Source organism: Melanostigma gelatinosum (genome assembly GCF_949748355.1).
Source record: "Melanostigma gelatinosum genome assembly, chromosome: 7".
NCBI classification, from domain to species: Eukaryota; Metazoa; Chordata; class Actinopteri; order Perciformes; family Zoarcidae; genus Melanostigma; species Melanostigma gelatinosum.
The window spans coordinates 1,681,076-1,693,575 of NC_136640.1; the positions used below are offsets into that span (position 1 = coordinate 1,681,076).

At 43.3% G+C, this 12,500-nt stretch overlaps 1 protein-coding gene across 1 annotated transcript in view; it reads right to left on the bottom strand.

Annotated features, from left to right (window-relative positions):
* Nucleotides 1-712: 712 nt before the first annotated feature.
* Nucleotides 713-12,500, bottom strand: part of nlk2 (nemo-like kinase, type 2) — a gene marked incomplete at its 5' end in the record, with an annotated part of 17,415 nt that continues 5,627 nt past the window's right edge. The window contains 9 exons of the mRNA XM_079271247.1: nucleotides 713-1,647; nucleotides 3,390-3,570; nucleotides 4,252-4,345; nucleotides 5,372-5,570; nucleotides 8,863-8,949; nucleotides 9,247-9,348; nucleotides 9,894-10,103; nucleotides 10,520-10,605; nucleotides 11,299-11,405. Coding sequence (XP_079127373.1) covers nucleotides 3,516-3,570; nucleotides 4,252-4,345; nucleotides 5,372-5,570; nucleotides 8,863-8,949; nucleotides 9,247-9,348; nucleotides 9,894-10,103; nucleotides 10,520-10,605; nucleotides 11,299-11,405 — 940 coding nt within the window. The 3' untranslated portion in view covers nucleotides 713-1,647; nucleotides 3,390-3,515. The remainder of the gene's footprint in view (nucleotides 1,648-3,389; nucleotides 3,571-4,251; nucleotides 4,346-5,371; nucleotides 5,571-8,862; nucleotides 8,950-9,246; nucleotides 9,349-9,893; nucleotides 10,104-10,519; nucleotides 10,606-11,298; nucleotides 11,406-12,500) is intronic.

The window sequence follows — 12,500 nt, forward strand, 5'->3', positions numbered from 1 at the left end:
CCCTTTGAACATCTGGGCCCTTTGAACATCTGGACCCTTTGAACATCTGGGCCCTTTGAACATCTGGACCCTTTGAACATCTGGACCCTTTGAACATCTGGACCCTTTGAACATCTGGACCCTTTGAACATCTGGACTCTTTGAACATCTGGACTCTTTGAACACAGCCGCTGTGGAAGTCTCTCCCCTCCCGAAACAACAGAGTGAACTAACAGTCGGGGAACACGCCATCAGTACGACTTTGAGACATTAATAATAATACAAACATTTGAAGTCTGGTGTTTGCTGCAGAATTTCAGTATAAAAGCTTTTAAATGGACATTCAAGTTGTTGTTGTCCATGAAACCAGAAAGATGGAGGTAAACAAAAGCCAAGTTACTGAGCTCCAGAGGTAGAGACCAACACGGTGGACCGGTTCTGATCCACTCGGTGGACCGGTTCTGATCCACTCGGTGGACCGGTTCTGATCCACTCGGTGCTGCTGTGATGGATCCTTCACGTGACGGAGTGGTAACAGGGTAAAAACCAACCAAATATATTTACACTTTGTATGAAACGTTGTAAAAAGAAAGAGGAACTTCACAGCCTGAAGAACTCTGCAGGCTGAAATGTTCTGTGCAGCGCTTATTGTTGGACCCCCCCCCCCTCAGATGCTACTTCTTTCCATTGATGAAAAGACTCCAGCAGACAGAACAGAAGTCATATTGCTGGTTAAACGGTTTCTTCTCATATTTAGTTCTGAACACAGAAGTGTTAACTCGGAGGTTTCTTTAGTCTGGGTCCCATAGTGTCGGCCATCTTTACCCCCCCCCCCCCCCCAATCACTGCAGCTTTAACCTTTAACAACCAGAACGAGATGAATCTAGTTCATCGTTTTAACGAAGTTAATTGGTGGTTTGCGTTTGAAACCCTCAGTTTAAACGTCTTCTAGATCCAGACTCTGATAACCTCAGAGACCACAAACCAGACGGGGAAACAGAGGGATGAGAATAAATGAACCGTCACTAGAAACAGGTTTCTGTGACACTAGAAAGACCAACAGGCTCCATTATAGTCATTGAACACATCTCAGTTCATTCTACTGGGACATCAGGAGTACAAACATAAGTAATTACTGAGTGGGGGGTGATATTCTGAGAATAAAACCGATTAAAGTGGCAAACATACGAGTAAAAAGCTCAAATTTGTGAGACAACAAAGTTATAAATTCAAGATAAAAAGTCTGAATTTTGTTGCTCCTACAGTAGTGTTATTACGGTAATGATGAGGTCTGAGCGAGGCGAAGGTCCTGAAAGATACATAATGATGAACACAAGTAAACACTGATGTTGTGGAAGCTATAAGGAGGAGGAGCACAACACAGATGGTGAGTCGTCTGCTGAGCGGTGGACAGGAGATGAGAATACACTTCCTGTAGTTTAGCCACGTGAATTTCAGAGAATATCCAATTTCTTTCCTCATAACTTGACTGTAATGTCAGCTTTCCTTTGCATACATTTACAAGTTCATAATCTGGCAAAGTTGTGTTTTTGTCCTCATTCATCTGCAGATGTGATCTCCGACATGTGGAGTGTGTTCCTCTCGCCACGCTGTCCTCGTGGCTTCTGTGCTCCTCAATCTTCCTCTTTGGGGTTAAATTGTGTAAATCTGTGATTTTAGGAAACACACGTTCACGTTTAGAAGCAGGACGAAGTACGACCGTCTCCTTCAGTCCGATTCCCTTTTTAAACAGATTTCATATTCACAGAGAGACTAAACATGAAACATCTCAACCTTCAAACAGATTCATGGAAAACAAAGCAGTGAACAGCTTCATTGTTCTGTTGATGGCCTTAATATTACAACATGATTGATAAACAGATATGCAGGAGCCTCATGTACAAACGTCTGCATACATTCATCTCATACATGATACATGTACGTACAACTTCACATCGTTCCGCTCTTAAAAGACACCAAACACAGAAACGAAGAGTTGATATCGTCTCAGGCTGCAAGTTAGTCAAATTATGAATTCAGAAACCAGACTGAAGTGATTCGATGACAAACTAGAAGTGATCGAGCGTGACATTAATATCAGTGTTGCTCGTGTTTAAAGCTGAATCTCTCCTCTTCTGACCACCAGGGGGCAGAAGAACTCCAAAACAAGAAAACCGTTCCTCCTTGAAGCCCCTCCCCCTCCCTATACTGACATCATCTCCCCAAATAAATTACAAATCTGTGAACGAAACCTTCAATTTGATTAAAGTGATTCTGTGTATTCAATCATCATTATTCTCTTTCTAAATCAACTTTCCTCATGTGCAGAATGTATGTGTGTATGTATGTGCATACATACACGCACACACACACACACACACACACACACACACACACACACACACACACACACACACACACACACACACACACACACACACACACACACACACACACACACACACACACACACACACAGAACCTCTTCCTTGTTGCCTGATACGACAAAAAACGTTTTTAAGAATCCAGAAACTTTGCAAATTGTCAAACAATCCTCCTGTTGATGTTTCATTGATACATGAGGCTCCTGATCTTTGGCAAATCAATTGTTCAATAAGTACAAACTATGGCCAAATGTGCAGGGGAACACGTGTCATAACTCATTTTATAATAACTTTAAATATCTCTGTGCCCGAGCACGTTGGTGTTAAACATGGCGGGAGATTTACATTTACAATCGATCGTCTGGTTCACAAGTTTATCTCCACCAGCGCAGAGATGAACCGCCGATCGCATGAGAAACGTTCAAATAGACATCTTCTCTTCATTTATATTAATATATATCTGTGTGTGTGTATATATATCTATATATATATATATATATACGTATATATATATGTATATATATATATATACATATATATATATATATATATATATATATATATATATATATATACATATATATATATATATATATATACATATATATATATATATATATATATATATATATGTGTGTGTGTATATATATATATATATATATATATATATATATACACACACACATATATATATATATATATATATATGTGTGTGTGTATATATGTGTGTGTGTATATATATATATATATATATATATATATATATACACACACACATATATATATATATATATATATATATATATATATATATATATATATATATATATATATATGTGTGTGTGTATATATGTGTGTATATATATATATATATATCAAAACAAATGTACAATAACTGCAAAATCTTATCTACCTGGAGTAACCAGATGAAACATTGTGATTTGGTCTCCGGTGCGTCCCCCCCCCCCCCCCCCAATACGACCCCGTAAAGCAACAAGCAGTGTTTCTCTTCAGCTGTCAGCTGACCTGCTCGTCCTGCTGCTCTCCAGTGAAACGCTACGATACACCACAGAAGAAGACGCCGAGACGCTCGTCCGTGTTCCCAGTTTAGCAGCTCGTCGGTCGACAGAAGAAAGATGGCGGCGGCGGCGGCTACTCCCACGCCAGAGGAGACGGCGGCATTTCAGAGGGCTGAGCCACGGTGGAGCTGTGCAAACAGGAAGTTCACGTTAGCCGCTGTCTGTTGGGTGAATGTGTCGTGGAAAGGTTTGAAGGGAGGATTGCAATTCTACAAATGTGCTTATTATGCTGCGCTCACACCAAAACGTGAAGCTCATTTCTGCCCGCGGTGCAATTAAATCAGTGAAACTTCGCACCGATCGATCCAGACCCCGTTCAGAAAACAACATTTAAAAGTGATTTACTAGTCTACTGACAAAACATGAAGACTTTCTACTAATCATCATCATTATGTAGTTATTTCAGCTTCCTTTGTATCGTTTATTGTGATGAAATGACAGCTAAAGTGTGTATTTAGTGTTCACACAGCTGACGCGAGTCTCGTTGGACACAGTGAGTAATCCTTCTGATGATGTGATGCGGGAGACGAGACGTCTGAGCAGCTCCACAGGTGATCTCACACCTGATCAGAAGAGTTGTCCTCTCTGAGAGACGCGAATAAACCCGCAAACAAACTCCCGCCAGCAACGCAGCGTCAACATTCACTTCACGTTTGTTGTGAACGCAGCATGAGAAACGGTTAGAAGAAGAAGAAACATTCAAACACTCATATTGAGAATGAACATGCGGCTCGTTAGCCTAGCTTAGCACAAAGCCTGGCTCCATCAAAAGGTGAAATCGATATATATATATATGTAAAGCCTCGTACCTGATGAAGCTCTTGAAAGCAGCCGATTGAGGGTTAATGCAGAGCGGCACTCGACTCCCCTTCTGCTGCCCCAGAATGAACTGATGGATGATCTCTGAGAGGAGAACAGAGTCAGACGGTTCTCTTTATTGACGTCCTTTCACCTTTAAGTTCAACATCAAGTCTTTCTCAGACAGCGAGGAAGCGGTGGTGGAATGCTTTGCCTGTCGTTGACTCAGGTGATGCTCGTAGTGACTGTAACACCTGAAGCTCTGCTTCAGCTCAAACCCTCTCAACGCCAAAACCCTCCGCTGGGAGGAAAGAAGTGTTTTCTTTACACAATCTTCAAAACTGCAGCGTTCATCACAACTAGAAGCTGTAAGAACCGTCATAAACAACAGATTTGTATCTTTCCGACGGTCCTTGAACACATCATGTGTGACGAACGCTTCAGTCAGAAAGAGCAGCCGAAACTAAAAGCTTAAAGTTGTGATGTTTCATAAAAAGACTTTATTCTTCATGTTCTCATTCTAAATGTCTCCTCGAATAAAGAGTTCACTTCAACATGAGTGTAAAAACATGAACGTGTGAAACTATGACGTCATGATGGATTCATCTGAGACCAAGTCATGTGACTACAAGGAGGAGACTGAACTACAGGAAGTGAACACAGAGAGGAGAGAGGAGAGAGGAGACAGGGGAGGAGAGAGGAGAGGAGGAGAGGAGAGAGGAGGAGAGGAGAGGAGGAGAGAGGAGGGGAGAGGGGAGAAAGGAGAAAGGGGAGGAGAGAGGAGAGGAGGAGAGGAGAGAGGAGGGGAGGAGAAAGGAGAGGAGAGAGGAGGGGAGAAAGGAGAGGAGGAGAGATTTTTGTATAATAAATGATAAAATAATTGTAATGATTGATGTCATCATAACTGTTGTTCTGCACTAAAGACATGTTCTAGTTCTAGTTCTAGTCGCGATGGTTCTGTTTCTATAGAGGAGCAGGACACAGAGAGAAACATGTGACGGGAGCATAGAAGAGAGTTAAAGAGTTTAAAGGTTCCACAACTGCTATTTTTCTTTAAAATCAATGTTTAAAAATGTTGAAATGTCTTTAAACATCAAACATGAAGCCAACCAGTAACTCAGATCAGCTGACCTTTGACCTGTCTCACAGAGCTCAGGTTCTTCTCAAAGCAGTCATCAAACTTGGGGTCGGTGACGGGTTCAAAGTCGCTGGTGTAAACTCGGCCGGAGGACGTGGTGTAGCAGCATTTACACATACAGGTGTGGTAGCGCAGCCGCCCCTCGTCCAGGTACGGGTGGGCCAGGACGTCCTTCGCCGAGATCCTCTTAGACTGGAGACCAGAACACACAAGATCAACAAGACTGGAGACCAGAACACACGAGATCAACAAGACTGGAGACCAGAACACACGAGATCAACAAGACTGGAGACCAGAACACACGAGATCAACAAGACTGGAGACCAGAACACACGAGATCAACAAGACTGGAGACCAGAACACACAAGATCCTCTTAGACTGGAGACCAGAACACACGAGATCCTCTTAGACTGGAGACCAGAACACACGAGATCAACAAGACTGGAGACCAGAACACACGAGATCAACAAGACTGGAGACCAGAACACACGAGATCAACAAGACTGGAGACCAGAACACACGAGATCAACAAGACTGGAGACCAGAACACACAAGATCCTCTTAGACTGGAGACCAGAACACACGAGATCCTCTTAGACTGGAGACCAGAACACACAAGATCAACAAGACTGGAGACCAGAACACATGAGATCAACAAGACTGGAGACCAGAACACACAAGATCCTCTTAGACTGGAGACCAGAACACACGAGATCAACAAGACCGGAGACCAGAACACACGAGATCACACAAGACTGGAGACCAGAACACACGAGATCAACAAGACTGGAGACCAGAACACACAAGATCCTCTTAGACTGGAGACCAGAACACACGAGATCCTCTTAGACTGGAGACCAGAACACACAAGATCAACAAGACTGGAGACCAGAACACATGAGATCAACAAGACTGGAGACCAGAACACACAAGATCCTCTTAGACTGGAGACCAGAACACACAAGATCAACAAGACTGGAGACCAGAACACACGAGATCAACAAGACTGGAGACCAGAACACACAAGATCCTCTTAGACTGGAGACCAGAACACACGAAATCCTCTTAGACTGGAGACCAGAACACACAAGATCAACAAGACTGGAGACCAGAACACATGAGATCAACAAGACTGGAGACCAGAACACACAAGATCCTCTTAGACTGGAGACCAGAACACACGAGATCAACAAGACTGGAGACCAGAACACACATGATCAACAAGACTGGAGACCAGAACACACAAGATCAACAAGACTGGAGACCAGAACACACGAGATCAACAAGACTGGAGACCAGAACACACAAGATCCTCTTAGACTGGAGACCAGAACACACGAGATCCTCTTAGACTGGAGACCAGAACACACGAGATCAACAAGACTGGAGACCAGAACACACGAGATCAACAAGACTGGAGACCAGAACACACGAGATCAACAAGACTGGAGACCAGAACACACAAGATCAACAAGACTGGAGACCAGAACACACGAGATCAACAAGACTGGAGACCAGAACACACGAGATCAACAAGACTGGAGACCAGAACACACAAGATCCTCTTAGACTGGAGACCAGAACACACGAGATCCTCTTAGACTGGAGACCAGAACACACGAGATCAACAAGACTGGAGACCAGAACACACGAGATCAACAAGACTGGAGACCAGAACACACGAGATCAACAAGACTGGAGACCAGAACACACGAGATCAACAAGACTGGAGACCAGAACACACAAGATCCTCTTAGACTGGAGACCAGAACACACGAGATCCTCTTAGACTGGAGACCAGAACACACAAGATCAACAAGACTGGAGACCAGAACACATGAGATCAACAAGACTGGAGACCAGAACACACAAGATCCTCTTAGACTGGAGACCAGAACACACGAGATCAACAAGACTGGAGACCAGAACACACAAGATCACACAAGACTGGAGACCAGAACACACGAGATCAACAAGACTGGAGACCAGAACACACAAGATCCTCTTAGACTGGAGACCAGAACACACGAGATCCTCTTAGACTGGAGACCAGAACACACAAGATCAACAAGACTGGAGACCAGAACACATGAGATCAACAAGACTGGAGACCAGAACACACAAGATCCTCTTAGACTGGAGACCAGAACACACAAGATCAACAAGACTGGAGACCAGAACACACGAGATCAACAAGACTGGAGACCAGAACACACAAGATCCTCTTAGACTGGAGACCAGAACACACGAAATCCTCTTAGACTGGAGACCAGAACACACAAGATCAACAAGACTGGAGACCAGAACACATGAGATCAACAAGACTGGAGACCAGAACACACAAGATCCTCTTAGACTGGAGACCAGAACACACGAGATCAACAAGACTGGAGACCAGAACACACATGATCAACAAGACTGGAGACCAGAACACACAAGATCAACAAGACTGGAGACCAGAACACACGAGATCAACAAGACTGGAGACCAGAACACACAAGATCCTCTTAGACTGGAGACCAGAACACACGAGATCCTCTTAGACTGGAGACCAGAACACACATGATCAACAAGACTGGAGACCAGAACACATGAGATCAACAAGACTGGAGACCAGAACACACAAGATCCTCTTAGACTGGAGACCAGAACACACGAGATCAACAAGACTGGAGACCAGAACACACGAGATCACACAAGACTGGAGACCAGAACACACGAGATCAACAAGACTGGAGACCAGAACACACAAGATCCTCTTAGACTGGAGACCAGAACACACGAGATCCTCTTAGACTGGAGACCAGAACACACAAGATCAACAAGACTGGAGACCAGAACACATGAGATCAACAAGACTGGAGACCAGAACACACAAGATCCTCTTAGACTGGAGACCAGAACACACAAGATCAACAAGACTGGAGACCAGAACACACGAGATCAACAAGACTGGAGACCAGAACACACAAGATCAACAAGACTGGAGACCAGAACATACAAGATCAACAAGACTGGAGACCAGAACATACAAGATCAACAAGACTGGAGACCAGAACACACGAGATCAACAAGACTGGAGACCAGAACACACGAGATCCTCTTAGACTGGAGACTAGAACACACAAGATCCTCTTAGACTGGAGACCAGAACACACAAGATCAACAAGACTGGAGACCAGAACACACGAGATCAACAAGACTGGAGACCAGAACACATTATTATTCTATTGTTCATATATGTTTATATTCTACTGTTTCTTGCTCTTCTTCTGTTGTAATCTTTCATAAAGTTCTGTCTTGTCTTAATCATCTGAAGCCGTGGTGTGAACACATCGTCTCTGTTGGACTTTGTTACTTGATTCATGACGTGAACGCCTACTTGTCCACTGCGTTTATGGTCCATATCCATAATTCTATTTCAGTGACTCACTGAATGGGCTTCATTCATTATGAATCTATGTTTAAACAGGAGTGACTCACCGGGTCGAACACCAGCATCCTGCAGAGGAGGTGGACCGCTTCATGGGTTGCTTGCCTAGACAGCGTGTACAGAACAGGAAGTGATGGCTGCAGACGAAAAAAACAAGTGTCACAACATCAACCACGTGTCCTTCAGCTTAACTATAACTCATAAACATGCGTTTCAAATAATATCTTCTAATTCATCGCAAACAAAACAGCAGAATGATGAGGAAGACTGCAAATCGATGGGTTCTAAATCTAAAGTCGTCAGCTTTGTAATTGTTTAAATGAGAAACCAGATATACTGCTAACGTTTAAGTGTGTATGAGTATTATAAAAGATTATTTTGGGGCTTTTTATACATGTATTTGACAGCGACAGGTGTGTAAGCTCTCTGCTCACCTGTTTGTGAGGTCCTCTGTGAATGTGTGCACGAGCGCCTTCACATGCCGTCCTCATCGCCTCCATAGAAGGAGTCCCCAACAGGTCCGTGATCAAATCCAGCTACAGGCAACAAGAGGTTACGGTTTTGTAACCCTAGTTCTATAAGGCAGAGCTCTGTCGGACACTGTGAAGATGACTCTACTTCTCTCTTGATTTATTACCATATTGTGAGCATATTGAGGAGGTGACTGAGGAGGAGTGACGTAGAGACGCCGTCTACGTCTCTGGTAGAGACCTGTCAATCACTGTGTAGCCCCGCCCTAAAGCATCCCCTGCTTTATGGTCTGTGTGACTCTAAATGGACCATAATGTACTAAATGAACATCATGCTGTATTGAAGAAGACTTGAAACGAGAGATTGAGACATAAACTCATGTTTACAATGTTTACTGAGGTAATAAATCAAGAGAGAAGTAGAGTCATTTTCTCATAGACTTCTATACAACCAGAGGAGTCGCCCCCTGGTGGTCACTAGAGAGAATGCAGCTTTTCAGTCTCTTGGTTGTGACAATACATGATTTAACATATGTATGTATATTTAATCCACAATGTAAATGACGAATCTTGGACATGATACCTTAAGGATGAATAAGGTCCTCCGTTACCTGCTGGATGGGACTTTGGGCTTGGAAGAGGATGCGTCTCCCCAGCAGCTCAGCGAAGATGCAGCCCACAGACCAGATGTCGATGGAGTTGGAGTAATGGCGGCTCCCCATGAGGATCTCTGGAGCTCTGTAGTACTGCGTCACCACTTCCTGAGTCATGTGTCGAGACTCGTCCGACTCCTCCACCCGAGCCAGGCCGAAGTCACAGATCTGGAAGACAAGCAGAGGTTTAAATCTGCCTTCGTTCTCCTCACAGCTTTATTCTGACCACAAGAAAGTTCATATTTGTTTTTAACCTGGTGGCAATCTGGGAGTCGTGTGTTTCACCCCTGTCCCGCCCCTTTAGGATACAGACCCCGCCCCTTTAAGATACGAGTCCCGCCCCTTTAGGAGACAGACACCGCCCCTTCAATCTGATAGCCCCGCCTCTTTGTGATAGTAGTCCCACCCCTTTAGGAGACCGACTCCGCCCCTTTAAGAGATTAACAGCACATCTATTAACTCCAAAGGGAGAAGTGAACGTGAACACAGATTATTAACCGATTCTTTGACCAAAGTACATATTTCACCCAATTTTTTCACAAGCAACATATAAATTGTGACAGTAGAATTGCAGCCACACACACCTTGAGCACACAGTTGCTGTTGACCAGCAGGTTTCCAGGCTTGATGTCTCGGTGGAGAATGCCGGCAGAATGAAGGTACTTCAGTCCTGGAGGAGAGACGACTCAATACAATCCTGTTCTCTTTGTCAAACTGTAACGGATACAGAGCTCCAGACCACAAGAGTTCAGACTGATAGATAGATATATCTATCCATATACATATACACATATATATATACTACATATATATATAGTTATTATATAGTTATCATATATACTGAAGCCGTATCTGCCTGGAGTCCTGATGCAAAACACAAATTTTAAAACATGTCACTTACAATATGAATTCTCAAATAGAGCAGGAAACAAGCCGCACAGGAAGAAGGTATTGGAATGAATTCAGAGAATAAAATCGGTATTCTGAATTCATGGAAGTCTTTATCATTTGAGCCTCAACAGTTATTTCAATTCAACTGGTTCAGCTCTTGATTTAAAAACCCTACCGAGTGCTTGTAAAGATTCAAGGGTTTAATATTCTTATTATATCGTCATCGTAGCAAACTCCACGCTACAAGAACACCAAAAATATATATAAAGAATTCACTGCAACATTTATTTTGATGTTCTATTGATGATGTTTTGTGCTGCAACTTCGCTCTGGAAGAACTCGAAGCTGACAAATAGACATTAAATCAACTCGTCTTACATTCTTCACTCTCATCCTTACTGCTGTTTAAGGACAACGTGTTATAGACGACAACAACGACAACGACAGGCGGAGGAACAGAGCACAGCCTCACCTCGTAGGATCTGATAGAGGAAGACTTTGGCGTGGTCGGAGCTCAGAGGCTGAGGAGACACGATGATCTTATGGAGGTCACTCTGCATCAGCTCAGTCACCACATAGCTGGTTGGAGGAGTTTAGGAGCAGCAGCAGAAGGAGGTGATGTTCCTTTCATTCACATTATCTCAGCATGTGTGTTATCCAGAGGAGCAACGGAGCATCAGACTCACAGATCCCTGATCGTGCTGATACTATCCCTGATCATGCTGATGCTATCACTGATCATGCTGATACTATCACTGATCGTGCTGATACTATCACTGATCATGCTGATACTATCACTGATCATGCTGATACTATCACTGATCATGCTGATACTATCACTGATCGTGCTGATACTATCACTGATCATGCTGATACTATCACTGATCGTGCTGATACTATCACTGATCATGCTGATACTATCACTGATCGTGCTGATACTATCACTGATCATGCTGATACTATCACTGATCATGCTGATACTATCACTGATCGTGCTGATACTATCACTGATCATGCTGATACTATCACTGATCGTGCTGATACTATCACTGATCATGCTGATACTATCACTGATCGTGCTGATACTATCACTGATCGTGCTGATACTATCACTGATCATGCTGATACTATCACTGATCATGCTGATACTATCACTGATCGTGCTGATACTATCACTGATCGTGCTGATACTATCACTGATCATGCTGATACTATCACTGATCATGCTGATACTATCACTGATCATGCTGATACTATCACTGATCGTGCTGATACTATCACTGATCGTGCTGATACTATCACTGATCGTGCTGATACTATCACTGATCGTGCTGATGCTATCACTGATCGTGCTGATACTATCACTGATCGTGCTGATACTATCACTGATCGTGCTGATACTATCACTGATCGTGCTGATACTATCACTGATCGTGCTGATACTATCACTGATCGTGCTGATACTATCACTGATCGTGCTGATACTATCACTGATCGTGCTGATACTATCACTGATCGTGCTGATACTATCACTGATCATGCTGATACTATCACTGATCATGCTGATACTATCACTGATCGTGCTGATACTATCACTGATCATGCTGATACTATCACTGATCATGCTGATACTATCACTGATCATGCTGATACTATCACTGATCGTGCTGATAC